This window comes from Coniosporium apollinis (genome assembly GCF_000281105.1).
Source record: "Coniosporium apollinis CBS 100218 chromosome Unknown supercont1.24, whole genome shotgun sequence".
Classification (NCBI taxonomy): domain Eukaryota; kingdom Fungi; phylum Ascomycota; class Dothideomycetes; genus Coniosporium; species Coniosporium apollinis.
In genome coordinates this window covers 390,114-416,029 of record NW_006913286.1, presented here as the reverse complement: position 1 = coordinate 416,029, position 25,916 = coordinate 390,114, and the positions used below count along the sequence as shown (strand labels likewise).

General features: G+C 56.8%; 10 protein-coding genes across 10 annotated transcripts; 5 read left to right on the top strand and 5 right to left on the bottom strand.

The window, feature by feature from the left end:
- Nucleotides 1-80: 80 nt before the first annotated feature.
- Nucleotides 81-1,998, top strand: W97_05259 (uncharacterized protein; the record flags this gene model as incomplete). Its single annotated transcript, XM_007783143.1, has 3 exons — nt 81-242; nt 372-1,163; nt 1,225-1,998. 3 exons carry the CDS (start codon nt 81-83, stop codon nt 1,996-1,998), a joined length of 1,728 nt encoding a protein of 575 aa, XP_007781333.1.
- Nucleotides 1,999-2,396: 398 nt separating this feature from the next.
- Nucleotides 2,397-4,141, bottom strand: W97_05258 (uncharacterized protein; the record flags this gene model as incomplete). Its single annotated transcript, XM_007783142.1, has 3 exons — nt 2,397-2,888; nt 2,940-3,763; nt 4,018-4,141. 3 exons carry the CDS (start codon nt 4,139-4,141, stop codon nt 2,397-2,399), a joined length of 1,440 nt encoding a protein of 479 aa, XP_007781332.1.
- A 524-nt stretch (nt 4,142-4,665) lies between these two features.
- Nucleotides 4,666-5,851, top strand: W97_05257 (glycoprotein endopeptidase KAE1; the record flags this gene model as incomplete). Its single annotated transcript, XM_007783141.1, has 2 exons — nt 4,666-5,017; nt 5,127-5,851. 2 exons carry the CDS (start codon nt 4,666-4,668, stop codon nt 5,849-5,851), a joined length of 1,077 nt encoding a protein of 358 aa, XP_007781331.1.
- Nucleotides 5,852-6,419: 568 nt separating this feature from the next.
- W97_05256 (uncharacterized protein) lies at nt 6,420-7,508 on the bottom strand (the record flags this gene model as incomplete). The annotated part of the gene is made up of 2 exons (XM_007783140.1): nt 6,420-7,113; nt 7,189-7,508. The coding sequence occupies 2 exons, from the start codon at nt 7,506-7,508 to the stop codon at nt 6,420-6,422; spliced, it is 1,014 nt and encodes a 337-aa protein (XP_007781330.1).
- Nucleotides 7,509-8,893: 1,385 nt separating this feature from the next.
- Nucleotides 8,894-9,871, bottom strand: W97_05255 (uncharacterized protein; the record flags this gene model as incomplete). Its single annotated transcript, XM_007783139.1, has 1 exon — nt 8,894-9,871. One exon carries the CDS (start codon nt 9,869-9,871, stop codon nt 8,894-8,896), a length of 978 nt encoding a protein of 325 aa, XP_007781329.1.
- Nucleotides 9,872-12,187: 2,316 nt separating this feature from the next.
- Nucleotides 12,188-13,257, top strand: W97_05254 (uncharacterized protein; the record flags this gene model as incomplete). Its single annotated transcript, XM_007783138.1, has 3 exons — nt 12,188-12,351; nt 12,463-13,040; nt 13,106-13,257. 3 exons carry the CDS (start codon nt 12,188-12,190, stop codon nt 13,255-13,257), a joined length of 894 nt encoding a protein of 297 aa, XP_007781328.1.
- Nucleotides 13,258-13,543: 286 nt separating this feature from the next.
- W97_05253 (uncharacterized protein) lies at nt 13,544-14,151 on the bottom strand (the record flags this gene model as incomplete). Its single annotated transcript, XM_007783137.1, has 2 exons — nt 13,544-13,876; nt 13,939-14,151. 2 exons carry the CDS (start codon nt 14,149-14,151, stop codon nt 13,544-13,546), a joined length of 546 nt encoding a protein of 181 aa, XP_007781327.1.
- A 423-nt stretch (nt 14,152-14,574) lies between these two features.
- On the top strand, nt 14,575-16,619 carry W97_05252 (uncharacterized protein; the record flags this gene model as incomplete). The annotated part of the gene is made up of 3 exons (XM_007783136.1): nt 14,575-15,560; nt 15,814-16,486; nt 16,572-16,619. The coding sequence occupies 3 exons, from the start codon at nt 14,575-14,577 to the stop codon at nt 16,617-16,619; spliced, it is 1,707 nt and encodes a 568-aa protein (XP_007781326.1).
- An 871-nt stretch (nt 16,620-17,490) lies between these two features.
- W97_05251 (uncharacterized protein) lies at nt 17,491-19,395 on the bottom strand (the record flags this gene model as incomplete). The annotated part of the gene is made up of 2 exons (XM_007783135.1): nt 17,491-19,292; nt 19,344-19,395. The coding sequence occupies 2 exons, from the start codon at nt 19,393-19,395 to the stop codon at nt 17,491-17,493; spliced, it is 1,854 nt and encodes a 617-aa protein (XP_007781325.1).
- An 896-nt stretch (nt 19,396-20,291) lies between these two features.
- Nucleotides 20,292-25,895, top strand: W97_05250 (PEK/GCN2 protein kinase; the record flags this gene model as incomplete). The annotated part of the gene is made up of 4 exons (XM_007783134.1): nt 20,292-20,942; nt 21,309-24,620; nt 24,892-25,372; nt 25,594-25,895. 4 exons carry the CDS (start codon nt 20,292-20,294, stop codon nt 25,893-25,895), a joined length of 4,746 nt encoding a protein of 1,581 aa, XP_007781324.1.
- Between the last annotated feature and the right edge of the window lie 21 nt (nt 25,896-25,916).

Here is a 25,916-nt window from a genome sequence, read left to right as displayed (position 1 = left end):
GGTGGCCCCTCGAGTTTGTTACGACCGGGCACCCTCAGCGCCAAGACGCGCCCGCATCACCGTTACCTCTGCACCACGACATGACGCAGCGGACTACAGGGCAGCGATTCCGGCAGCGCAAACTATCGACACGGCAGAACCTACCTGTACTGCGCGAGCATGAAGTCGAGAAGATCTCTGATGATGACGCCGCTCGGCACATGCCAAAAGTCGAGTCCGGCGTCGACAAAGGCGAGGAGGCTGTGAGTTGCCTGGCCCCTATTCGCAGTTGCCTGTTTGGGAGGTGTCATCATCCGCGTCACGTGACTGCATCACGAATGATCATCCTACCCGAAATCTGAATATACGATGACTGACATAGGAAATAACAGGAACATCACTTGCAAGCCGTCATCTCCGCATCGCATGCAGCAGCCGTCGGCGGAAAGATCGCACAGCTCTACATTCCGACGCCTGAGACAATACAGAGCACACTGGAATATGAGCGACTCTACCCACGGCAGTTCAAGCAGCCGTCGACTTACATTCGCTTCTCGTCAACCGTCGAAGACTGCATAGGATGTCCATACTGCATGACTGCCGACGACGAGGTGTTCCTCAAGTCGATGAACCAGAAGAAGCCGGAATCGCAGCGATGCTCAGAAGACCAGTTCGAGGAAGTGATGTATTTCTTTGAGGAGACTTCGGCAGCCAAGCAGCCGTTCGCCGCTGTTGACAACCCGCCAGTGGTCTCTTACGAGGAGATGGAGAGCTCTTTCGATGAGACCATCAGTGACAGCTGTAGAAGGTTTGCGCTAGAGATATACGAGCACTGGAAGAACCAACGGGTTCTGAAAGGGAACCGCGCGCTGATGCCAGCTCTGAAGTTTGAGACCAATGTAGAGACCGACGATAATGACCCATACGTGTGCTTCCGCCGGCGAGAGGTGCGGCAGACCCGCAAGACTCGCGGTCGAGACGCCCAGGTCATAGAGAAGCTGAAAAAAATGCGGAGAGATTTGGAGGACGCACGACAGATACTGCACGTCTGCAAGCAGAGGGAGTATTTGGGACGGGAGAATTTGGCCAACAACCGGAAACTCTTTGAGCAGCGAATATTGCTCAGAGACGCCAGAAGAGAGAACGGTATTAAGGAGGACGACGACCTCCTTGTTGATCAGAAGGTAAGAGTACCCTTTCACATCACAATCCTGCTACAACAACTTACTGATGATACCATACCAGCCGGCCCCCAAGCCGAAGACCAAACCCGACCAAACCAACTTGCAACGCCAGATGTCCGGCACAGCAAAGGCACAGGTCGCGCGCATGGATGGCCGCCCTCCGGACTCGGATCTTGTCTCGCTGGAAGAAGTCACCGAGAAAAAGCAGGAGGATATCCACAAGTTCATGGAGGACCTTGCATCCAAGCACAGGAACTGGAACAAAGACTGGAGAGACGAGACTTGGAGGCCACTCACCCCGCCGCCGCAGGAACAAGCTCCCCGATCCAGCTTCCGTGCCGCTACCACTTATACTTTGCCTACTCCTCCACCGTCAATAGCATCGGAAGGCTCCGGCGAGCCGATGGATGTTGACGAGCCGACGCCAAAGATTCTTAACAAAGGGTCAGTCACGGCTCAATACGCGTCGCCGCCCTTGGAGGCACCTGTGGAGTCTCAACGATCGTATCGGCGGCGTATAGCTCGAGGCGGGCGCCTCGTGATTGATCGCCGAGACATGAAACGGCCATTCCAGGAAGACGCCGATGAGCGTGTCCTCGATCGGTACAAATACGATCGAGAAAGTTCGGAAGACGACGAGGTGTACCCGTACGATCCCTATGACAATGCGCACATAAGATTCCGCGTCTTGTCCGGATCGCCCGATCAGAGTCGGAGCGCGCAACAACAGGCGCAGATGCGTAGGGGCGTCGCAGAAGCGTCGATGGCGAATGGAGCTCTGCATCCAAACCATGCGAGGATGCAAGGTTCGCCGCCGCAGCAGTCCTCCCAGTAGAGTGATTTGAGTTAAAGATACCCTGTTTTGGTCTTTGTATTGTTTGTAAACCTACTTTACTTTGGTATGTGATAGAACAGCTCTTTTGGCCAGCTTCTCTTCCACTTTAGCGGGAGATATACGTTCGGGTGCTCGAATTGTGTGCACTAGAACTCCTTCACGGACAACGATGTCCGGGAAGCAGGTTGTGTGCACTGAGCTGGCCGAAGCAGTACTGGGTGGACATGGTTAGTCTAGACGATGTGTGTTAGCAGATGGTCGACCGCGCTGCCATGAAAGATGAAAGAATCAGTTAAACGGTGAACCCTTACTTAACAGTATAGATCGTCGACTTGCTGTGATGTGCATTTCCGTTGGCGTCCAATGCTGCGCTTAACGCTAGCTAGGCTTGTACAATCTCAGGCGACCTTCCTCTTCTTGCTTGGCCGCTCTTCATCCATCCGAGCCTTGTTCGCCGCGGCTTCAGTGCGGTTATTTGATCGCAGGTATTCGCCGAGCAACTCCTCAGCCTTCTGCAGGACCTTCTTCTCGCCCAGCCGCACTTGCACAGCCATGGCCTTCCGTCTCAAGAAGCGATTGCGCAGCGTCTGCAGCAGCTCCTCGTGGGAAAGGCCAATATCTGTTCCTTCGTCTTCGACGACGGTAGTTGGATACTCTGCTGCGCGTCTCTTGACAACCTCCATCAACACGTTGGCGATCTCAGGGTTCAGTTTCTCGGTCTTGGGCAGCTTCTCCTTCTTCTTCAGCCGCGCAAACTCGGTATCATCCAGAAGGAGCGTGGCGACCAGTGCGACAAGCTCATCCGAGAAGCCTTCGCGGGCGTCTGGGGTGGTCCAATTAATGATATCGTAGCCTTCTTCGAGGATGTCGTGGTCGTCGAGGTAGGAAAGCTGCATGGGTCAGTCATCGCGGATAGCTGCGCTCCCGAGCCCGTAACCTACCCTTTCCTCGATAGCCGCGTCATCAAGTTTGTTCGCCATCCTGGCGACGTCGACGACCATACCCCGCGGTACTTCCACAACATCCCACTGCGCATACCGCTCACTCACATACCCATACCTCCTTAACAAATCACTCCTCGGCAACGGGCCGTAATCATTGAAAATCTCCTCACCAGCCTTGATCGCCTTGATCGCCTTCATCTCCACAACATCAGTCCCGTAATACAACTTCGCATTGTTCCTATCCGCATCCGCATTCAGCATATCCGCCAACGGCACCATCCCTTTCGGCAGCGCCTCATCGTCCTCCTCGCTCGCATACCCCTCCTCATCGAGCTCTTTGCCAGTATCACCGCCTTCAGGCTCCATATCAAACGCGTACGCCATGATGGTGCTGCCCATACGATGCGCCAGCGCCAGAATCTCCGCATCCGGCAGCTCCGGCGCTCCCGTCGTGGGACCAAAGAAGACGTCCTTGTGCTGCCGCACGGCTGGAAGAATGTGCTCCCGGAACGCGGCATCTGCGGCCTCTTTCCCGATCTTGTGCCGCACGGCGCTGGCTTGGAGTTCGGCGAGCTCGTCGTCGCTCCAGAACATCAGCGTGTCGAAGTCGGTGGGGAGGATGGCGAGGTAAGGCGCCCAGCGCGAGGAGGTGCCGAGGAGGTGCTCGTGGAGCATGGCGAGGATGAGGGCGAGCCAGGGGTCGGGGAGGGCGGAGAGCAGGGACGGGTGAGTGCGGGCGAGCGAGGAGGTGGCGGACGTTAGGATGGCGGAGCGGGGGATTGCAAAGAGGGGTTCGTCTTCTGCGATGTCTTGGAGGGCGACTATAGGGGATTTAGCTAGTGATACCACAAGGGACTAAGTGGCAAACGAGTTTGCGAGGCTTGGTGCATAGGTAATTGCGAGAGCGCTTCCCAGACGATATTTTGCCCATGGCTACCACTTTGCAAAATCCAAGGGGAGCGAGTATGGTCTAGGGAGATAGGCGAGAAGACACAGGAGCTCAAGACATCAGAGCATTTGAAGAGCTGTTATGGAAACAGGCGCAGAGGTTCGAATACAAGAGATACGCACTTACCCACACCACGTCCAGCATGCTGAGTCCGGAGGTCTGCCAGCTGAATCTTTCCACTGATTTCTGCGCCAGACTGCCTCAGCCAAGCCATGAATGCATCGCTCCTTGCGTCGAAATCGTCCTCCATATCTTTCAACTTGGGCGAGCACGGAGTGTATTTCTCCAGAATAAGGTAGTTTGGGAAAACAGCGCGGTGTCAATGGCTGGTATCAGCGGGCCGATTTATGCCCGGAGCGCTATGGCAGAATCTTAGCATCAATTTTCGACAAACGGTCAGAAACCCAGATGTTGGTGTCTCTGTAGACTTCACGAGGAGAGGACAAGGGGCTGTAGAGGCGTCCTAAGGAGTTACCGCAGGATGTTCGATGAATACCAAACGAAGCCATTGATCTGCGCTGATCTTCGTGGGTGTGGGAGAACAGTTCAGCCTCATCCGGCTATCGATAACCCTCGTGGAATTTCCGTCATCCCGCCAAGCCTCCCCTTCGTTCCATACCGCAGTTTATCACCCATACCATCCATCAGAGCAAGCCCAAAGGCCTCGAGCGCCGTGGCATCGGGTCACCGCCCAAGATCTTCGCCATCAGCTACCCCGATCCTCCCTACCGCCGGACTATCACCCACCACCACTCCCCTCCCCTCCCCTCCACCATGATCGCCCTCGGCCTCGAAGGCTCCGCCAACAAGCTCGGCGTAGGCCTAATCTCGCACCCACACCCCTCCAAACCGCCCGTAATCCTCGCGAACCTCCGGCACACCTTCGTATCTCCTCCCGGCGAGGGCTTCCTTCCCAAGGACACCGCGAAGCACCACCGGGCGTGGGTGGTGCGGCTGGTGAAGCAAGCGATGCGGCAGGCCGGGGTCGGGATCGCGGACGTGGACTGTATATGCTACACCAAGGGACCGGGGATGGGCGCGCCGCTGCAGAGCGTGGCGCTGGCGGCGCGGACGCTGGCGATGCTGTGGGGGAAGGAGCTGGTCGGGGTGAACCATTGCGTTGGACGTGCGTTTTCTCTGTTCCTATGCTGCCTGCATACACTGCTGCCCTGGTCCCGCATCCCACCTCCAGCCGCCGCTGACTATCCCAAAGCTCTGACCTGACACGCGCCTAGACATCGAAATGGGCCGCGCAATAACCGGCGCCACCAACCCCGTCGTCCTCTACGTGTCCGGCGGCAACACCCAAGTGATAGCCTACTCCGCGCAGCGGTACCGGATCTTCGGCGAGACGCTCGACATCGCGGTAGGAAACTGCCTCGACCGGTTCGCGCGCACGCTGCGGATCCCGAACGAGCCCGCGCCGGGCTACAACATCGAGCAGCTGGCCAAGAAGGCCGGCGGCAGCAGCAGCAGCAGCGAAGGGGAAGAGCAGGTGGAGCTGCTAGACCTGCCCTACACGGTCAAGGGCATGGACTGCTCCTTCTCCGGCATCCTCGCCTCCGCCGACATCCTGGCCGCAGAAATCATCGCCAAGCACGGCGGCACCATCCCCGAGGACCGGAAAGCGCTCCTCTGCCACTCCCTCCAAGAAACCGCCTTCAGCATGCTCGTCGAGATCACCGAGCGCGCTATGGCGCACGTAGGCGCCAGCCAGGTCCTCGTCGTCGGCGGGGTGGGGTGTAACGAGCGGCTGCAGGAGATGATGGGGCTCATGGCGCAGCAACGCGGGGGGGAGGTGTATAAGACCGATGAAAGGTTTTGTATCGACAATGGCATCATGATTGCGCATGCGGGCCTGTTGGCGTATGGGACGGGGGTTAGGACAAGGATCGAGGAGAGTACGTGCACGCAGAGGTATAGGACTGATGAGGTGTTCGTGGGGTGGAGGGATGACTGAGGGGAGAGTGTGAGGTGGATGGGAAGTAGAGTGTGAGGAAGAGAGAGGATGAGATGGGGAGCTAGTGAGGCGAAAGCGTGATGCCAGATTTGCGCACTCAGAAACCGGCAGTAGGGAGTTCTGAGGTGGTGAATGGGCTTTGGACGTTTTATACGGGTGAGCGACTGTGCTGAGAGCGCGCCACATCCGTGCTGGAGCGCTTGGTTACGTTCAATCTGGCTTTGGACCACCTGCAAGCGCCTTGCTGAAACGAAGGCAGGAGCACCGTGGATACGACACTGACGGAGAAAGGTAAGAATGGGATGAAGATGGCATTCTCTATAGGTCACGATCTTTCCTATAGCGCAGCCTGCCCTAGGACTTAGCCGCCACAAACAGTATGCGAAACATTGTAACCATTGCAGTACTCGCAACAATCTTCCGTCGAAAACAAAGTGCGATGCGCCAAGATGCCGGCGTCCACTAATTGGCTGTACACGCGGCATAAACCCCCCAGGTGAACCCACAACGCCACGCTGTAAAGATGCCAAACACACCCCAAAAGCTCTCCAGTTACCAGCTTCCACCCCTACACCTTCGTATGGTCCCGATTGAGCAGCTCCAGCTCACTTTCCGCACTACTCGTCCTCCTCCTTCTCCTAAGCCACCTGAGTCTTTGCCGCAACGGCGGGCCCCTGAGTCTCCCAGACGATAGAAACGTTCCATAGCCCCACCAGAAAACCGCAAACACGACCCCGGCAGTCGCAAACCCGGCAACAACCAGAAACACCCAATGCCTTCCCATCCAGAAGATAAACTGGACGTCCTTCTCATGCCACGAGTTCCCCAAATGATGGATAAAGAAGCTCCACGGATGATTGTTGTACTCGTCCGGGAACAACACCCGAACCCTCCCGCCATCCCTGCCGAGGCCCTCCGCATTATACCGTCTCCACACGACGCTCAAGAACAGCGGGCCCGTCGAGCCCATGACCGTGATGTACGGCAGCAGCCAGTTGCGGTCGTACTTGGGCAGCTCGTCAATAACACGCAGGAAGAACGGGTGGCGCGGCACGGCGCCCATTGCGTCGTTTGAGATGCCCGTCGGGACTGTGCGCCGTACCCAGGCTGGGTAGGCGAGGAGCGGGTCGAGGCGCCGGTTGCAGCCGTCGTCGAGGTCGATGTAGATGCCGCCGTAGTGCGCGAGCACGAAGTAGCGGATTGCGTCGGCGCGTTGGATGGGGTGGGTGTAGCCATCGAAGGTTTCGAGGAACCAGGGGTATCTGGGGGCGCGTGTTAGTTGGGGGGGGGTCTGCGGTTTGTGTTGGGGAGAGGGAGGCGGTGTGAGGGGCGCTTACTCGGCTGCCACGAACGCGCGCGCCTTCTTGTCCGTCCACATCTTGTACTCGTAGTCCGAGTGCAGGTCCATGCAGCTCTTCTGCGCCCCCTGCCATACTAGCGGTATACTGTCGTTGATGTAGGTCTGGTGGATGATCTTGGGTATCAGCTGCGGCCGGTCGCCAATCGTGTCGGAGCCGGGAGCGGGCAGCTCGGCGCGTGATATCGCATCTTCTGAGCCATCGGCGACCAGGAGCATAAGCAGCGACCAGACGCTGTGGATGAGGAGCGCGACGACGAAGAGGTTGAAGACGAGGAAGAAGAGGACGCCTTTCCTCATAGTGGCGGAGTTTACTGTCGGAGGTTCTGTGAATATTCACTCCGGCTGTGCTGAAGGCGGGAGCGGAGGATGAGGCAGTTCGTAGGGGCGGGCTGAGAGCGTTGGCGCGGCCTACCGTCCGCAAGCCATGGACCGGTGAAGGCGAAAACAACAACCGGAGCGGTTAGAAAATAAGGTTCTGCAAAAACGTAAAGAGAAGTGACAGCTATCCGGGTGGAAATGAGGTGGATGTCAAACGGAGGATTGCAGCGACACGGCGCACGGGAGCCGGGGCGGTCTTCCCTGAAAGGCCCCAGGCACAGCCACGACTTGCCCGCAATCGGCAGTGGTTGCGAAAAAGCCGTTGGCGCCTGCTGACGACAGCGACAGCAAGTCTGCCGAGTCTGGGGAAGGGCGGCCCTACCGCGGACCGCAGTCTGGATCACCCGCCAACACGCTCTCGGATTGTACAAAACGTGTGCAGTGAACTGTATCACCGCCCTTGCTGATGTTGGCAATGCAAGGACACAACCGCTAAGACTCGTACACCACTCTGCGTGGCCAGCTGCATGCGCGGCTCGCTTACCCATGAGAAGATGGCGCACGCGGCGCAACCCTCAACAACGCCTCAAGCAGCTCCGACCACGAAACCACGAAACCACTCCTGCACGGGGCATTTGCGACAGATGTTACACAGGGCATTCATGCATATGCAGGCCCCGCTGGGCGTGAGTCTCGACCAAGGGTCCTCCAGGTTGCTTGCATGAGATGTGCGTGCGCCCTGTCAATCAATACGTATCCCGGTAACGTGATATGGTGATGAGACCTCAGTAAGAGCGGCATTGGAATTCCTTAGTAGGTTGCTATGAGGGGGCCTCCGTTAGGACCCTATCTACATAGTAAACGCGCCATCTCTCCCAGATGACCAATATTCGCCTCTTTGACAGCTCCTAGTGCTCATGTCCCTCTCATCGGGAACTATGTCCATCTCCATCCTCAGTATAGTCTGCCATTCCTGGTAGCTATATTCGCTTAGGGTAGTGCCCGCAGGACGTAGCGAGGCTTGTCTCCTTAACGGAGGTGGAGCAGGTCCGCATCGTAAACCTGACTGTGTGAGACTGGTGTCCGGTGTCCTGGATGAGCCTTAGCTCAGGATGTGGTCGAGCAATGTTTCCATGACGGCTTACGAATCGCCTCATCTGCAAAGTTTGTTCTCCTGGTTGAATCTGTCAATACGAAGAGCTCGTGCCCACAGAACTTATGCTACTCAAAGTGCACAGAGTGCATGTGGAGGCGTCCCGGGATGTGCGTTGTTCGAGTGTGCTCCAGGTGACCACTCGCTCGAGATACGCTGGTTGCCGTGCCAAGCGTTGTATCCTATGACGGAGATATCGAGGAGTCTCTGACTACGCGACTTTCTGCCTCTTGAACCCTCCCTGACCCGGTCCGGCAGCTTCGCGCGCCCGCTTGCGCTCAATCTCCTCTTTCATAATGCGTTCTGCCTCGCTCATCTTCTTCGGTGGTTCCTTCACAAAGGCCTTCTTCGCCGCCAGCGGGTTCTTCTTTGCGGCAGCAAAGACGTTCTTCGGCTTGGCTGCGCCCATGTTGAGCGACATCTTGACAGCGGGCGCCGCAGAAGCAGGCGCGGTTTCTGACGTTGATTCGGGAGTCGTTCCCTCAGCAGGCGTTGCTGCTTCGGTCGGACCATTTTCGTTGGATGGCGATGCCGGCTTTGCTGCCGCAGGCTTCGCGCCAAAGTTGAGCGTGATCTTCTCCCCTTCCTCCCTCTGCAGCTGCCTAGCTTCTGCACTCGCCTCCTCTTCCGCCTTTGCCTCCTGCTGCGCTTTCTCGACCTGCTGTCTGATCAAGCGCTGCTCCCTCTCCTCATCGCCCCTGTCCTGCCGTTCTTTCGCTCTGATCGCGTCCTGTCGCCTGAGCGCCTCCGGCGAGTTATCAATCCACCCAACATGCAACCCCTTCCCTTCCACGTCCTCGACCCTACAAATCCCTTCTCTCCCTAGATACTTCGCAAACTCGGTCAAGCTGGGCCACTTGGTCGCGTTCATATGCACGTGCTCCTTGTTCGCGATATACTCCTGGTAAAAGTGGTTCAGATTCGTCAACTTCTCGCCGTGGCTCGTCCGCAGAAGCTGCAAGAAGTCCCGCTTGAAATCCTCGCTGTACCGCGCGATGTGTTTCTTCGGGTCCTCGCCGACGAGCAGCATTTGTCGCACGTGCGACTCGCTCTGCACGTGGCATTTGAAGCCGTTCTCGTCGCGCATCTGCCGCTCGCAGACTTGGCAGTACCAGCGCAGCCGCTGAAGCCCTTTTGACTTCATCTTGTTACTGAGGTGCTTGGTCGAGCCGACCTCGGCGCGAGGCATGGTGGGCGGGTGGACGGTGGGTGCTGGCTATGTGTGGGTTCGAAGGAGGCGGCGGTCGTGGGAGGCGCGCGTGAGGTGCGCTGTAGATTCTTTAAGAGGTGGTTTGCTGTGGCAGCGAAAAGTCTCTAGGGCCTCTCCGGTAGATCACTCGAAACTGCGGAAGGCTGCGGCGAAATTCGGTTGCTAGCAGGGTGGACGCTGTTGTGTGACAATTGTCATGCAAAAGTTGAGGTTGGATATGGATCTTGGCGGCAGTTAGGAAGATGTCAGCGCTCGGACTTAGTGGCGGTGCGAGATCCACGTGATTTCCATAACCGCCGAGCACCACAGTCCACAGCTGAAGGCAGAAGATTGAAGGATTCGTGTTCCATTGATTGTGATCTCTGCAACTCGGTCCTACAAGATGCTGTGCTGCTTGCTGGCTAACACTGAACAAGCTTAAACCAGGTGATCCGATACTGGCGAAGGAGAGGTGGGATAGTCACGTGTTCGTTGCCTCTATCCCAAAACCCCAACACTTTCAGTGTCCTGGGGCATCCCCACTGCCTGAATCCGATCGATGGGCCATCCCTACTCAAGCCCCTAAAAATGGGCGTCGGGGGCTGATGGGGAAATTGGATCTGCTTGCTGGGCGACGGGGAATAAAAAGCAGGAATCGGCCGATTCAGCCAGCCAAGCAAACAATCTGTCAGCCAGCAGCTCGCCGAGCGACCGAGCACTTCCGCACCTTTCAAGCCACCGCCTGTAGCTGCGACAGGTTGGAGCGACTGGGATATTCCATGTTGCTTGGGCGAGATTCCAGAGTTAAGGTTCCATCCCGTCCGGGTTGTCCCAGCCGGCTCCCTTTTGCTCGGACCACACGTCCCGACCCTGGCGACAACCACAACAACCCCCCTAGTCTCCACTCAACCTCGTAGTGGTGTCTTGAGCGTCTTCGCCCCCAGTTATCGGGATGGATTGTTTCTCATGTCTCTCAGACCGCGTGCATGCTGTGCTCCCGGCCTCGTGTACGACCTCGGGCTGTCAATGTGCCAATGTGCCAATGTCTCGGCCGGACGCAATCGATCTGGATGCAATATTTGGCATCGCGGTACGAGTAGCGTCCTGCACCGCTGCTGCTGCTAGCGGCAGGCGGGCTGAACAAGCGCAACTGCCGAATGAAGTGCAATCCTCGGAGATGATCATGGTCTCTGCTGCCCTTGTTCCCCGGAATCCTCGCCACCGCTTCCCGCAAGTGGTGGTTGGGTGGTTGGGTGGTTGGATCAGCAGCAGCCTCCAAGCGTCCAGGGTTGATGGCGAACAGGCCGCCCAAGGGGCCCTGGACACGGGAGCGATCTCCTCTGTGTTCCTGGGAGACGGGACTCGCTGCCCCCCAACCATCAGCCCAAGGCGAGGCAGCCTGCAAGCTGTGTGCTGTGCCCATGGCCGTCAAGCAGTCAATTGGGAGTTTCTCTCTGAGACCAACCACGAGCCCTGCACGGTGGTGCCCGCCATTGGCCATTCTTATGAATACAACCTGGGAGGGCGCATTTACACTTTGCAGCCGCGAACGCCGCCAACCTGCTCCAGACGTGCGATACACAAGCGTGAGGCTAGATGCAGCACGGCTGGCAGTCATGCTGTGCATGCATCCGGATCAAGTCCCGGACTGTGCCGCCATGGATTCTCATTTGGATCTGTGGCTGCGTACTCGACTCGACCTCCCTTCCCCTCTCTTGTTTCCATTTTACAAAACCGTCGTGTTGCGTCTTCGGCCACCATTGCGTTGGGTTTTCAAGGGCTTCCCTTCCTTCTCGGATAGTTCGCTCTCGACACTTCGCTTACCGTCAATGACAACAAGCCGCGGCACTGAAAACACAAGGCCAATAGCGCCCTTGGTCCTCCCACACATTAGATCGATACACCCTACCTCTGTCGCCGTTCATCCTATGACCGCATGACGGCGAATTCAACCGTCAAATACGGACTGCTCCTGGCCGCCTGGCTATGGGCGCCAGCGGGCAGTGCCGCACCATCCTCTAATCTCTACACCTGGATCTCTACCTACACGAGCGGCCTCGAGTCGCGAGACGATACAAACGTTTCCATTACACCTACCGAGAAACACGGAGCCCTCATCAACTCCACGGACCCTATGTCCGGACACTATGGCGAAGATGCGTCCTCACGAACGCCCTATACCATCGTCTCGCTTTCGTGCATGTTGCTGCTGGCGTCAATGCTCGGTGGGTAGTCTTCTGAACGAATAGACCCGACAGTTCCTTACCGCGTGCAGGGTCCCGCGCGCAGCAGCTTAAGCTCCGACATCTACGCCAGATGAACTTCATTCGACTACTCGTTGTGATGCTCTACCTGCTCTGCCTCGCGTTCGTCTTCTCCGCAGCCGTTATAGAAAGCGGTCTTGGTCTCTCAAACCTCAGCATATGTTATTCCGCCATCATCGTCTGCCTCGTCTTCTACGTGGGGAGCAAGGTCGTAATGTGAGTTCACCCACGGCGCCGACGCAATACCAATAGACTCGATTGCCGCACGAAGAGATCTCTACCAATGCCAATCTTCACCCCCATCCATCCCACGCTCACCGCCTCCAGGTACATGTTCCTCGTCGAGCGCGCCCACGCCCTCCGCGCACCCTACCTCCGCCGCACCCGCGACTGGATCTGGCTCTTCGGCATGATCATCGTCGTCACGGGCTTCGGCTCCATCGCCATCATCGCCTTCATCTTCCCCCTCGCTGAGATGTCGCCCGAAGACGGCAGATGCCGCATCGGACTCCCGCTCAAAGTCACCATCCCCTTACTCACCTTCGACATTGTCATCAACGTCGCGCTGACCTCCATCTTCGTCCACCATCTCGGCCCGCTGATCCGGTTCGAAAGCAACGTCGGCGGCATATCGGGGAACCCGTACATGCCGTCCCACATTGGGGGGAGTCTGAAGAGGCTGTTTCGGAAGTCGAAGCCCAGGATCAGCGTCTCGAGCACTTTGGACGGGGATTGGACGACAAATCTGAACCATGAGAATATGCGGGCGGTGGAAAAGCTGGTGTGGAAGAGTTTGATTGGCGCGGTGGTGGTTATGATTCCGACGGTCATCAATCTGACGCTGTTGTATCATTGGCAGGGACGGGAGCAGGGCTGGTTATGCTTTACTATTTGTACTCTGGATGGTGAGTCGTTCCGTAACCGACTGCTCTGCAAAAAAAAAACCGACAATGCTGACTCCTGACTACAGCGACATGGCAGGTCTGCGTGGTGCATTGGCTCACGGTCGACCCGATAGAGATGGACAGCAGATCGATGATGATAGGGATGAGGGACCCACGCGTGGCGGGCGACTCCGCGAGCACAAGTACGGTCGGTACGGCGATACCACTGAGGCGCTAGAGTTTTACAATAGACGGCATACAGCTTTCAGGATGGCCTGTTATGTTTTGCTTATCCTCAACCTGGCGTGTTGTTGGTTTTGGTGGCGTAGTCATGGCTGTCTTTTTGCTTGACGGCCAGATACCCTTTGTTCTCTCTCCATCGTAGCATCACCTCGTCCGAACGGGGTATGCGGTGCAGCTTGCCACGCCGATTTCGGTGAAGGAGCTGCGGAAAACGTGTTTTTTTTTTCAAAAGCTCTATCTAGAAAGCTTGCCCCCACACAATCTCTCCAGAACACTGGCCACTACCACTCAACATCATCCTCCTCTTCATATTCCGCGACCTCGAGAATCGGTTGCTCAAGCACCCCTCCTCCGCCCTGTCGTCCTCGCTCACTCTCCGTCCCCGTCCTCGGTCCGCCATACCCGTACGCCAAGATCGGATCCGCCAGCTCCTTCTTCTTCCTCTGCCGCGCCTCCCGATACTCCTTCGCGGTCCGCGCTGCGGGGCGTGGGTCTTGTGCCTCGCTCGGGGCGTCGAGCTGAAACAGACGGACGAAGAGGCCGTAGGAGAGCGCGAGGACGAGGCCGGCGGCGAGGCCCAGGATGGAGGCGATGCCGAGGTAGATGTAGAGAGTCTGGCGTAGTGATGTTAGTATGCTTGTATATACCCCACAACGCGCAATGCCTGGGAGCCCACCTCGAAGTTGGGGATCAGGCCGAAGGGATACAGCAGCGCGCGGATGAGGGAGTGGGCTAGCGTCGTGAGCGGCAGGAGGAGGAAGCCGAGCGCGTTGGATATGGGGGTTAGGACTGCGAGGAGGCCGTGGTAGAGCTGGAGGAGGGGCCAGACGAGGAGGTAGTAAAGGGTGTAGTAGACGCCGGCGAGCGCGAGGGTGAGGTACGGGTTCATGATGGCGGCTGGCGGCGGTCGGCAGGATGGTTAGCCGCAGGAGTGGTCCATAGCGGGGGTTGATGGCGTGCAGACGGTTCGTGATGCGCTCAACGCGGAGAGGCCATGATGGGGAGATGGTGCGTCTCAGAGTGTGGATGGGATGGTTTACAAGACCAGCAACTGCGCCGTGTGGAGCCGCCGGGATCGCTTTCGTGCCCGCCGCATCCGCGACCAGCAATCTAGCGGCGGGAAGCATCTTGGCTGGCGGGACCATCATCCCACACGGGGCGTCGTCCACGGCCAGACGCCACGGGGGAAAAGCCCACGATGCCTCGAACCTCACCACTGAAATCCCACCATTGCCGCCCTCGCCCGCCGCCCACGTCCTCGTGAGCGACAAGTTCCTCAGGCCCTTCTCAGGCCCCCCCTAATCTGCCCATCATGGGCAACAATGCCTCCCGCGAGCAGCAGGCCTCCTCCCGGGCCAACAGCACGAGCGCCCCGCAATCACCCGCCCACCACGGCTCTTCCGCCGACCACCGCAGTTCCAGCACCAGCACCAGCAGCGGCATCCCACGCCGGGACACTCGCGGCCGAGACAGCGTGCAGGCGCTCTCGACAGCCAAAGCAACCGCGGCTCCAGCGACGGCTAGCCTGGCTAGCGCAACCGCGAACCTACATTCCGCCGCACCGCGCCCACAACCACCGCGCCGCACGTCTTCGCACCAACATTCGCACTCCCAGCCCGTCTCGCACGCACATGTCCGCAGCCAGACTGCTGGCGCACCCACGCTTCCCCCGCTACTGAGACCGACGAGCGCGCAAGGCGCCGGCGCGAGGGCGAGCCCGACGCTCGAGAAGATGGGGAATAGCTCCAGCAAGCACCCGGACAAGGAGCGGGAGCGAGAGCGAGAGCTTATCTCACGGGAACCAGTCTCACGGGAGCCAACGCCGCAGCCATCGACGCAGCAAGTGACGCCACCCTCGCCCGTCACGCTTCCCGCCGACGTGTCTGGCGGGCCTGCGGCAGCAGACCTCTCTCGCGAGAAGGACGTCAGTCCCATCGACCCCAGCGCCCCAGGCGTGCAGGAGCAGTACCACCTCCCGCCATCCCAGTTCTCGCGCCCGCCGCGGCTGCCCCTGCCCATCGACGAGGAGTCGCATACGCCTGGCTCGCCCATCATTAGCCCGGCCGATATCACTTCGGCGATTGACCCGCTCGAGGTGAATGGAGCGCTGCCGCGGCGGACGAGCGTGCTGAGTAGCACGACTGTGGACGAAGACGAGGATGTTGGGGATGAGATCTATCCCCATGGAGGAGTGGGCCCGGCCGTGCCGACGGTAGTGGAGTGGAGGGGGCCGGGGAAGACGGTGTATGTCACGGGGACGTTTGTGAACTGGGAGAGGAAGTACAAGTTGCTCAAGGAGTAAGTGGAGTCTACTTTTCCAGAATTTTTTTTCGTCTTTGAAAGAGCGCTTGTGGCTTCAGCTTGGGCGTCATTATGGGTCTCTCCTGCGTAAGGTGTGCAGACATCCGGATGGATTGTCCAGCTGCCGCGTCGTAAGACACACGTCAAGTCCACGCGTGCTTTCTGTCTTACGAGAAATATTTGGCGTCAACCGAACAGCTTCCCAGTCAGCATCTCTCGAGTCACCTGCACAATGCTAACACCCCCACAGCGGCCCCAGCAAGCACAAAGATGCCCTCTCCACAACCCTCAACCTCCAGCCCGGAACACACCACCTCAAGTTCCTCGTCGACGGCGAGATGATGCTCTCCAACGAGCTCCCCACAACGGTCGACTACACCAACGTCCTGATGAACTACCTCGAAGTTGCGCCCGAGCCTCCAGCCGCCAAGCCCTCCGAGCCCGTCCCCATCCCCAGCCGCCACGAGTCGTCCGAGGCAGAAGCCCGATCCTCATCCACCGTCGTACCCCCCGGCGTCTTCCCACCCCAAGTCCTCCCCCCAACCCCCGAGATCCGCCCCACGGAGCCCACCGCGCCACCAACCCCCATCCGCTCCTCGGCCTCCGCAGCCTCGGGCGGCGCGCCTCTCGAGCCCACGAACCCGAAGCGCTACACGCAGACGATGCCGGCCTTCCTGCTGGACTTGGATGCGCCGGAGGACAGCCACCGGTTCCAGCGGGCAAGCGCCGTTCTGGCCAGCCTGCCGACGCCGCCGAGTCTGCCGATGTTCCTGAACAAGAGCATCCTGAATGGGAATACGCCGATGAAGGATGACAACAGCGTGTTGGTGATGCCGAACCACACGGTGCTGAATCATTTGGCGACGAGTAGTATCAAGAGCAATGTATTGGCGACGAGTGCGACGACACGGTACAAGCGGAAGGTGTGTGCCTTTTCTCTCCGGGGTGTTTTCAGGTTGGAGCGAGGTGTGCTTGGAGGGAGAATTATTGAGCTGACCATTGATGCAGTTCCTCACGACGATAATGTATAGACCGACGAACGAGGTGGGCGACTGAGAAAGTCCCTGCCATGGATGGATCCAGGCGAGATACAACCCGACACGAAGGTCTCCCGCTCCGCAGCTGCGCCTGAGGCCGACACGTCAACGTTACTGAGAACAACATCACGACGACGCGATCCAGGACCATGAGCACAGCGTCTCTCCTATCTAGCTATGCTGATGTCGAGACCTGCGGTAGCCTGAAGGGGCGAGGGGATGCATCTGCCGGGTGGAGAGACGGGGCGTTTGTGCATACGGCGATGGGATGGCTGCCCATGACGGAGCAGCGGCAGCATTTAGCGCGTTACAGGCGGAAGGTTCGGTCCGCGTTTGAATTCTCCTCTCTACGTGCTGGCCGAGGGAACGGACCTGTCGCGGCCCTCGGCCAAGTCTATAGAAATGATACCAGGGCTGTCGTCTTTTGAACTGTCGAATTCGTTACACTCTGCAATGCTCACTATTGGCGTGTGTGCCGGTGCCCCGTCGTGAGGGCTTTCTTGTTCAAAGGCAGAAAAGAAAGACAGTTGCGTGCGAGTCACCTACCCCCCAAGCATGACTGGAATGAGCAGTATAGACTCTTCAGTCGTGATTTGAGAAGTAGACCGGTTCTACGCCACGTCACACTGGTAGTCCCTCAAGCAATGTAACGCCCCCTCGCCTGACCTGCGAAGACGATAGCGGCCATACCAAAATTCCTCCCTCAAACACACCACCCCAAAACGATCGACGCACAATACTCATGTCCCATTTGATAATCCTTCCTCTAGAACGCCGACCAGCGAGTGACAAGAAATACCCATCGCCTTCCAAACCGAACCTCTCTAGGTCCCAACCTGTGAACGCCAAACCTGCCTGTAATTCTTAAGGACGGAAGGCGGGCAAAGTAGTCAAGCCACCGCTCCCTCGCGTTTCAGCCTCCTCCGCTCCGCGACCCGCTTTCTAGCCTGCGCCAGCGGATCATCTCCGTCGTCAGGGGTCCTGTCGAGCAGCGCCGAGGTATTGGCGCGTTGGGGCCTCACTGCTTCTACCGCAGCTGAAGCAATATCCTTTTCTCGCGGCTGCGCGGGACGGTCGATAGGCTGGTGCTGGGTTAGGAACGGAGGGGCAGGTGCTTCTTGCGGCTTTCTTGCCGCTGCCGACGGGGCGGCTGCGTGCTGGGTAATGGTGACTACATCCTCCGATACGGTGGCGGCGGCTGCCACATCGTTGTAGTGCGCGGGTTGCAACAAGGCATCGCTGTTTCCTACGGGCGCGTTTCGCTTCCTGACTGGGGCTTTCCGAGGGCTAGGACGTCCAGCACCACCGCCACCGCCGCTGCCGCCGCCGCCGCCGCCTATGCCTACAGGCATGGCCAGCCGGTCGAACGCCCCGATGCTGGAGTCGTTCGCCTGAGCCCAGAGATCCGAGACTACCTCGTCGAAGTCGACACGGGAGCGGAAGGGACTAGAGGCGTCGTGCTTGAGTGGACTGCTCGGTTTCTTAGGCGAAAGGTTCTCCTGGTTGATGTTCATGTTTCTGATGCGAAGAGGAGAGGTGGCCACTTCTGGTTGATTCGCTGTGCGAGGGCGCAGAGGGGATCGCGTGACTTCTGCGAGCGCCTTTAGGCCTTGGCTGGCGAGGAGGAGGGATGGGTCGGGCGATGTGTTTCGGCGGGTAGGGCGAGCGCGTGTGGAGGCGGGCTTGGAAGGGCTCGGTGATGAGCCTTCAAGCGTTGTTGTTGAACGCCGCCTTCGGGAGTCCAGGTTCTTGGGCTTCGTTGGTGAAGGAGTGGCTACTGTCTTGATCCCTGAGCTTTTGTCTAGCTCTGGGATAGCGGTCTCTTTCGCGAGCGCTTCGAGCTTTGCCAAGTTCGCTTCGAGCGAAGCCACCTGCTGCTTCAGCGCCGCGATCTCAGTGCTCGACCGCAAGTTCTCGGCCATCGACTGTCTGAGCCGCTCCTGGTAATCCTTCATCTGCGCCTCCAGACCCTTCTCCCGCTTTTTGTGCCTCTTCCGCTCATCTTCTAGCCGCGTGGCAAGCTCCATGGTCTCCTCGTCCTTCTTCTTCGCGTAGTTCTTCGCAAGCTGCTGCTTCGTGATCAGCTTCTTGACGTCCTTTTCACTCTTCTCCGAATACGACTCGTATTTCTCCTTCCAGTATCGGCCTGACTCCGACCGGGGCTCCGTCACGTCCAAGGTGATATCTGCATCGTCCTTGGCTCTGGCTTTGGCTTTCGGCTTCGACGAAGAGTCTCGCGCCTCAAACAGAGCGGCTGTCAGTTTTGTCCTCACTGGTTCTGCTGTTGCATCGCCTGCTTTTGGAGTCCAAGGGCTCGGGAATTTACCGGGGCAGTTATTCGGTAGACCACTCCTACCGGGTACTGTAGACTTCTTGCCTTCGTTGTCGACGACGTGCGCGCCGAATGATACGGTTTTTCGGCGTGTGGCAGCGGTTCCGGGCGTCATGAGGATTCCGTTCGGCTTTGCCTGATCCGACTCTTCCGAGTTCTGGCGTAACAATGGCCGTCTGTCCTCCGCTACAGTTTGCGTGGTCTTCCTCTCTTCTTGCACTTCATTTCTACGAACAAGTGTTTTTCTGTGGCCGCCTTCGTCTGGATGTGGTGTGCCGAATATCGCATGCTTAAAGGCGCGGACTGCGAATACTGGTGCTGGCGTTTCTGGTGGCTCGATGTAGGACGGCTCGATGGCATCTACAGTAGTGTCAGAACAGAGAGCTGGATACTTTAACGGACCTCGCATACCTAGATCCTCCGCGACGTTCGTAATGCGAGCTCCGGTGATCCATGAAAGCATCCTGCCACCGTCTACAAACGCCCCGCTGTCGCGAGGAAGAATACTGAAACAATGCTTGAGGAGAATGTGCACCGATCAACTATGAAGATCAGGCGGCGCGTAGTGATTGTTGTGTGTGCGGCCAGGTGGGCGTGTTCATGTCCGGGTCGCGTTGTTTTGGGTTGTTGACAGTTGGAGGGGAAAGGTGGACAACGCAGGGACGGTCTGCAATGCACGAGAGAAGCCAAACGGTAGCGTAACACTATTAATATGAGAGAACGAAGAGCAGGAACGGACGAAGAAGCATCGCCGGGAATGAGGCTAAGAGGTGCTCATTAAGCAGTCGCGACGATGGAATTGCCAAGGATCGCGTTGCGATGTCACATGACTGGTCATAAACCTCGAGGATAGGCATACTGATACAGCAAGTAAATCTTCAGTCAGCATACGAGGGTCACGAATAGAAGCGGTTTCTCGTAGTGGTGTCATGGTAGACACCAGAGCTGCATTTGACACGAAGGCATATCATGCTATAGGGCCCTGTGCTGAAAATTGAATGAAGGCTTCATCGTCCAACGTGATGTTAGAGCTAAGTGAGAGGCCTAGGCGTAAGGCAGCATACACTGCCTCATAAGCGAGTTTAAGCCATGGTTCGAGTGGAACGGTCAGGGTAAAGATCTTTAAAAACGTGGTGAAGTTGATAAACTTTGGTGATTTCGGAGTCCGGCGATTTCTGTGATCCGTGTGGGAGTGAAGAGTCGCGTTGGTGACCGCGTTGATGGCACTTCCCCCAAATATCCACTACAACTTAGACCATGATTTTCACTGCGTAAAGAGCAGCAGCTTCGGCTGCTGGTCTCTGATCTCTGGTTCTGCCGCAACCGTAGGCCGGTTGATCGCTCCTGACACATCCCGATATGGCACCTACCACCGCCTACGCGCAGGCGCAGGAAGATGAGATTGAAGTTCTCCGGTCCATTTATATGGAGGATTACCAGGAAGTAGCAATCAAGGGTGCCTGGAGCAAGACGTCAGATCGCGCTTTCACGCTCAAGCTGAGGGCATCTACAGACAACGAGACTTGGGTTTCGTTATCTGTCCGCTTTACAGCAACTTATCCAAAGACACCTCCGCTCTTGTCCGTCGAATACGCGGACGTCTTACAAGAAAGAGCTCGGAAGAAGATTGGAGACTTGATTCGTACCAAGCCAAAAGCGCACTTAGGCGAGGTGGTGATCTATGAAATTGCATCTTCGATTCAGGATGTTCTCGAAGACGCGGTGCAGTCTCGCGAGCATGATGCAGCTTTGCCAAGTTTCGCGGAGCAACGCATGATAGATGAGGCGGCTGCCGCGGAAGTGACCAAGAGGGAGGAGGAGGAACTCGCCCGCAAGAGACTAGAAGAGCAGGCGGAAGAGCAGCGTGCCCTGCTGCAAATGGTCGATGAAGAAATGAACCGACGCAAAGAAAAGAAGCAGAGGCTGAGGCCTGCATCGTCGCAACCTACCCGCCAAGATAAGCAAGACGGATCGTACTTCGCCTTTGACCGGGCCATCACCGTCGGAGATGTGAGTGATTCTCTATGCAGTATCCAAGGGCCAGCCGAAAAGTCCGTTGCCACATGGAAAGCTCCTCGTGGCCCTGGAGGTGGACAGCTCAAGCACGTAGCCCGCAGATTGAGGACACCTTAGGTGATCGGTGCATCAGGGAGTTAAACTGCTGTAACCTCTTCTACTTTCTATCATGCGGACCTATCTAGCTGCCCTACGATAGACAAGGTCATGAGTCCAGTTCGGTCGTGAATCTTGTATCGAACAAGCTGGAGCATAAATGCAGCAACGGACTTTTCGGGTGGCCCTTGATCCACTACCGGGCGGTCGCAATGGTTGGACGGCGTTTATCATAACGAATGGAGGCGCTAATCTGTTCTATAGATCTCATTCAACGCAGTCACCGGGCTCACCCCGATTCGTGAGGGGTCTGTCACAGAAGTTCTCGCAGTGTCACCAGTGCTCACGCGTGGCAGGCCCATTGGGCCCTTGGCTATGAAACGAACACGCCTTAATGTACCGCTATCAAAAGACGCTCAACTAAAGAAGACTATCCTTGATTTTGAAGACGAACTAGAGCGCCTGAGATCCTTGCGTCAACAGAACACACTGGACGTGCTTGATTTTCGGATAGAAAAGCTCGACAACAACCCGGAACACATTTCCGAGGGAGAAGATACGCCTGATCGGTCCATTTGGCAAATAAGCATATTGACCGAGCTTGCGACCGAGGGCTCTATCGGTGCAATGCTTACTATTGCTGACAGCCTGCCTGCAAACAAGGTACGTGTGTGGGCTGTGGAACTGCTTGATGCACTCGAATTCTACCACCGCAATGGAATTGTGCATAGGAGAGTTCACCCATACAACATACTATTGAAAGCCTCTTCGTCCGGTGGCATGACGGTTAAGCTTGCCGACGCGGCTTTTCAGGATCACCTGCACGAGCTTAAAGACTTGGCCCGGACGACGGGTAGCAAATCTTCGCCTGCGAGATCCGCTTATTGGATAGCGCCAGAGTTTTCTGGAAACCCGCGTCCTTCCCGTAAGACGGATATATGGGACTTTGGCGTTACATTCCTCCAAATGCTTCTCGGTCTCGATACTCCAAAAAAGTACAGCTCACCTGCCGCACTTACGGAGTCGCTTGATCTTTCAGCCCCACTTGAAGAACTTATTTACAAGTGCTTCAACCTTGATCCGAAGAAAAGACCTTCAGCTTTCGATCTTACACCTTGCGAGTTCTTCCGTAGCGAAGCCCCTGTTTTATTCCATCCCGCACCTCCAAGGCTCTCCTCTTCAGACACTCTGTCCGGGCCTCCTGAAAGACGGTTGAGGCGACCCTCTTCTAATGCGGGAGGTCCATTCTCAAGATATGCTGGCGAATGGGCTGAAGTTGGCCGCTTGGGCAAAGGCGGTTATGGCGAGGTTGTCAAGGCTCGCAATAAGCTAGACGGGCGCATCTATGCCATCAAGAAGATCAAGCTAAGTTCGGCTTCGGCTTTGACGAAAGTTCTGTTAGAGGTCAGGCACCTTTCCGGCCTCAATCACCCGTACGTTGTGCGTTACTACACTGCCTGGCCAGAGGATGACCCTGTTGACATTTCGGAGACCGAGGAAGAGTCAACCTCCGTCGAAACTGAAGAAAGCCCGGATTTTAGTACTGACGGTCCCGGTATCGACTTTCGCCCAAGCACTCGAGGCCTAGATTTCATTAGCTCCAGTGGCTTCCCGAAGATCGAGTTTGGTGAAGATTCTGAAGACGAAACAAGCTCTATCGACTCCGACGAAGACGGTCCAGACAGGGCGGACGCCGATAAGAGAATCAAGAACGAAGCCGCCCAAGAGAAAGATGCGTCCCCTGCATTGAGGAGGACTGTATCCGCTCCGCGTGCTACAAAGCCCGTCGCGTCCACACTCTACATACAGATGGAGTACTGTGAGAGACACACCCTACGAGACCTTATCCGGAAGGGTCTCCACGACAACCCGAATGAAGTGTGGCGCTTGTTTCGCCAAGTCCTAGAGGGACTCACACACATCCATAGCCATGGGATAATCCACCGCGACTTAAAACCTGATAACATCTTCATCGATGTGACAAACACTCCAAGGATCGGCGACTTCGGCTTGGCTACGAGCGGCCAATATCAGCTTGCTGACAAGGCAGACTCAAACGCTGTCCCCGATGGAGATATGACTCGCAGCATCGGGACCGCGTTATATGTCGCACCTGAGCTCAGATCTCACGTTGGTGGCACCTACAATGATAAAGTTGATATGTATTCTCTCGGCATCATCTTCTTCGAGATGTGTTACCCACTACGCACAGCTATGGAGAGGGACCAGGTCATAATGCAGCTTAGGAAGAAACAGCATGTGCTTCCTGAAGTTTTCCAAAGCTCCGAGAAGGCGACGCAAGGCAGCATCATTTATTCTCTAATCAGCCACCGCCCAAGCGAACGACCAGGTAGTGCAGAGCTTCTTCGCAGCGGTAAGCTGCCCCTACAGATCGAAGACGAAACGATCCGCCAAGCACTTCGAGGCCTATCGGATACCAACTCGCCCTACTACCATAAGATGATGTCGGCTTTGTTCTCTCAGACGTCGGACATGCAGGTGAAGGACTTTGCGTGGGACTTGGGATCCTCGAACGGAGCCAATGGACCCAATGCAGGTGAACTTCTCTTGCAGAGCTCTGTCAGGGGACAATTGAAATCTGTATTCCGCCGCCATGGTGCTGTGGAGGTACAAAGGCCGATCGTCTTCCCCCGCTCAGCCCACTATCCTACTGGAACGGGCGTATATCAGCTTCTGGACGCCTCAGGTACTCTTGTGCAGTTACCGGTCGACCTGACATTACCTTACGCAAGAACCCTTGCTCGACAGCCCCCCACGGCGGATCGGACCTTTGCTTTTGGCAATGTTTACCGTGTCTCACATACAGGCGGCCCACCCCGAGCACTTGGAGAAGTCGACTACGATGTCTGCCAAACAGACACGCTTGATTTAGCGCTGAAAGAAGCAGAGGTCATCAAGGTGTTAGATGAAGTCATTGAAGAGTTTCCATCTTTGTCCACGGCGCAAATGTGCTTCCACCTGAACCACTCGGATTTGCTCGACCTCGTTATGGACTTCTGCCGCATCAACATACCGCTTCGACCAGCAGTCAAGGAAACTCTAAGCAGGCTGAACATTCACCAGTGGACTTGGCAGAAGATTCGGAGCGAGCTACGATCCCCCACTATCGGCGTTACGTCCACCTCGCTTGATGACCTGGCGAAGTTCGACTGGCGCGACATTCCCGAAGTAGCGTTTGGCAAGCTCCGATCTTTGTTCGAAGGTACAGAGTATTTGGACAAGACCCATGCAATCTTTGCGCACATGCGTACTGTGCTTGGCTACATGAAGACCCTCAACGTGCACCGCAAGGTGTTCATCAGCGCTCTTAGCAGCTTTAACGAGAAATTCTACGCCGGCGGTATTATGTTTCAGTGCCTTTACGATACCAAGCGCCGCGATGTCCTTGCCGCTGGAGGCCGCTATGATCGACTGATAGCGGAGCACAGGCCCAAGGTACAAGGAAACTCCACTGGCTGTCGTGCCGTGGGCATGAACTTGAGTTGGGAGCGGATCGCTTCATCGACGGCGAGGTATTACAAGAACTCCGGAAAGTCCAACTTCTTGAAGAAGTCGGTGGAAGAATCTCAGCCAAGGGTAAGATCTACAAAAGCCCTTCGTAAACGGTTCCTGGTGTTGCCGCACAGCGGGAAATCCGGTGAACGTTGTTGGCTTCCCATGAGAAGATCTGTGACTCCTAAGGACCCTCTTGAGCGCACATTGCTCACGCTTGGTGTTCCTCACCCTTGTTCCCCCCTTTCTCAGCCACTCTAGCTCACCGTTTCTGTCATTTCTAGCACTCTTCGACTCTTTGGGAGCGTTATGGCTTTGAAGCTGACCCTTTGAGCAGGCTTCCTCCGAGCAATGGGCCACACGACGATGTGACTGTCTAGTAGCCTCCTTCGATGCAGATGTGTTACGCACAACCGGTGTCAAAATGGTAGCCGACCTCTGGGCCCACGACCTCAGTGCCGAGCTAGCTGCCGACGCACGCTCGCCAGAAGAGCTCCTGGCCAGATATCGCGACGACAAGCACAGCTGGATTATCATCATCAAGCAAGATGTTGATGTGTTTGGCAAAGCAGACCTCAAGGTGAAGAGCATGGACCGCAAAGTCGACACCGATGTGCGCAGTTCCGAGTTGATATCTTACCTCCGTCAAGAGATCCGTGATCGAGATCATCGAGAAGGCACAAACGAGCGAGCGCGCCTGCTGCGTCAGCCGAGTCAGCCGGAATCTGCGCAAGCTGAGCGTAAGAGCAACGTGCAAGTGCTTATGGCACAGCACAGAAGCAAGAAGAGTAATAAGTGGAACGTTGTTGAAGCCGGTAAGCAGCTGACTTTCGCATCTATCAAGCCGCCACTAGTCTCTTTCGTGACAGGAAGCATCCAAATGGATCACAAACATACCGGGCCTCGCCGCATCGTGTGGTTTCTTGTTTGCGTTCGGCATCGCGCAACGTGTTATACAATTCCAGTTCCCGGCTTCTGCCACTATCTTCTCGCTTCCAACCATCGGCTCCCAACACATTCACTGACATCTGCACAGCTCAATCCCGCGCCCGCGAACTTCTCAACTCCTATCAGTCCTCTCCGATAGCTGCCATCGAAACTCGCGACGACATCATGGACATGATCCGCGAAACGCGGCTGTCTGATCCTGACAGCTGGCGCGCCGTCATTCAACGGGTGCCACTTGCTGAGAGGCAGTATTTGCAAGACGTACACAACATGCTGATTCGATATGCGAGTGACTGGCGAGAGAAAGAGGGGGCGATCAACGAGAGCCGCATGGCCTTCGTGTATAACTTCAGGACGGGCGGTGTGATGCTGTATGACTTGGGTTTGTAGGAACTCCCTAGACATGACTGT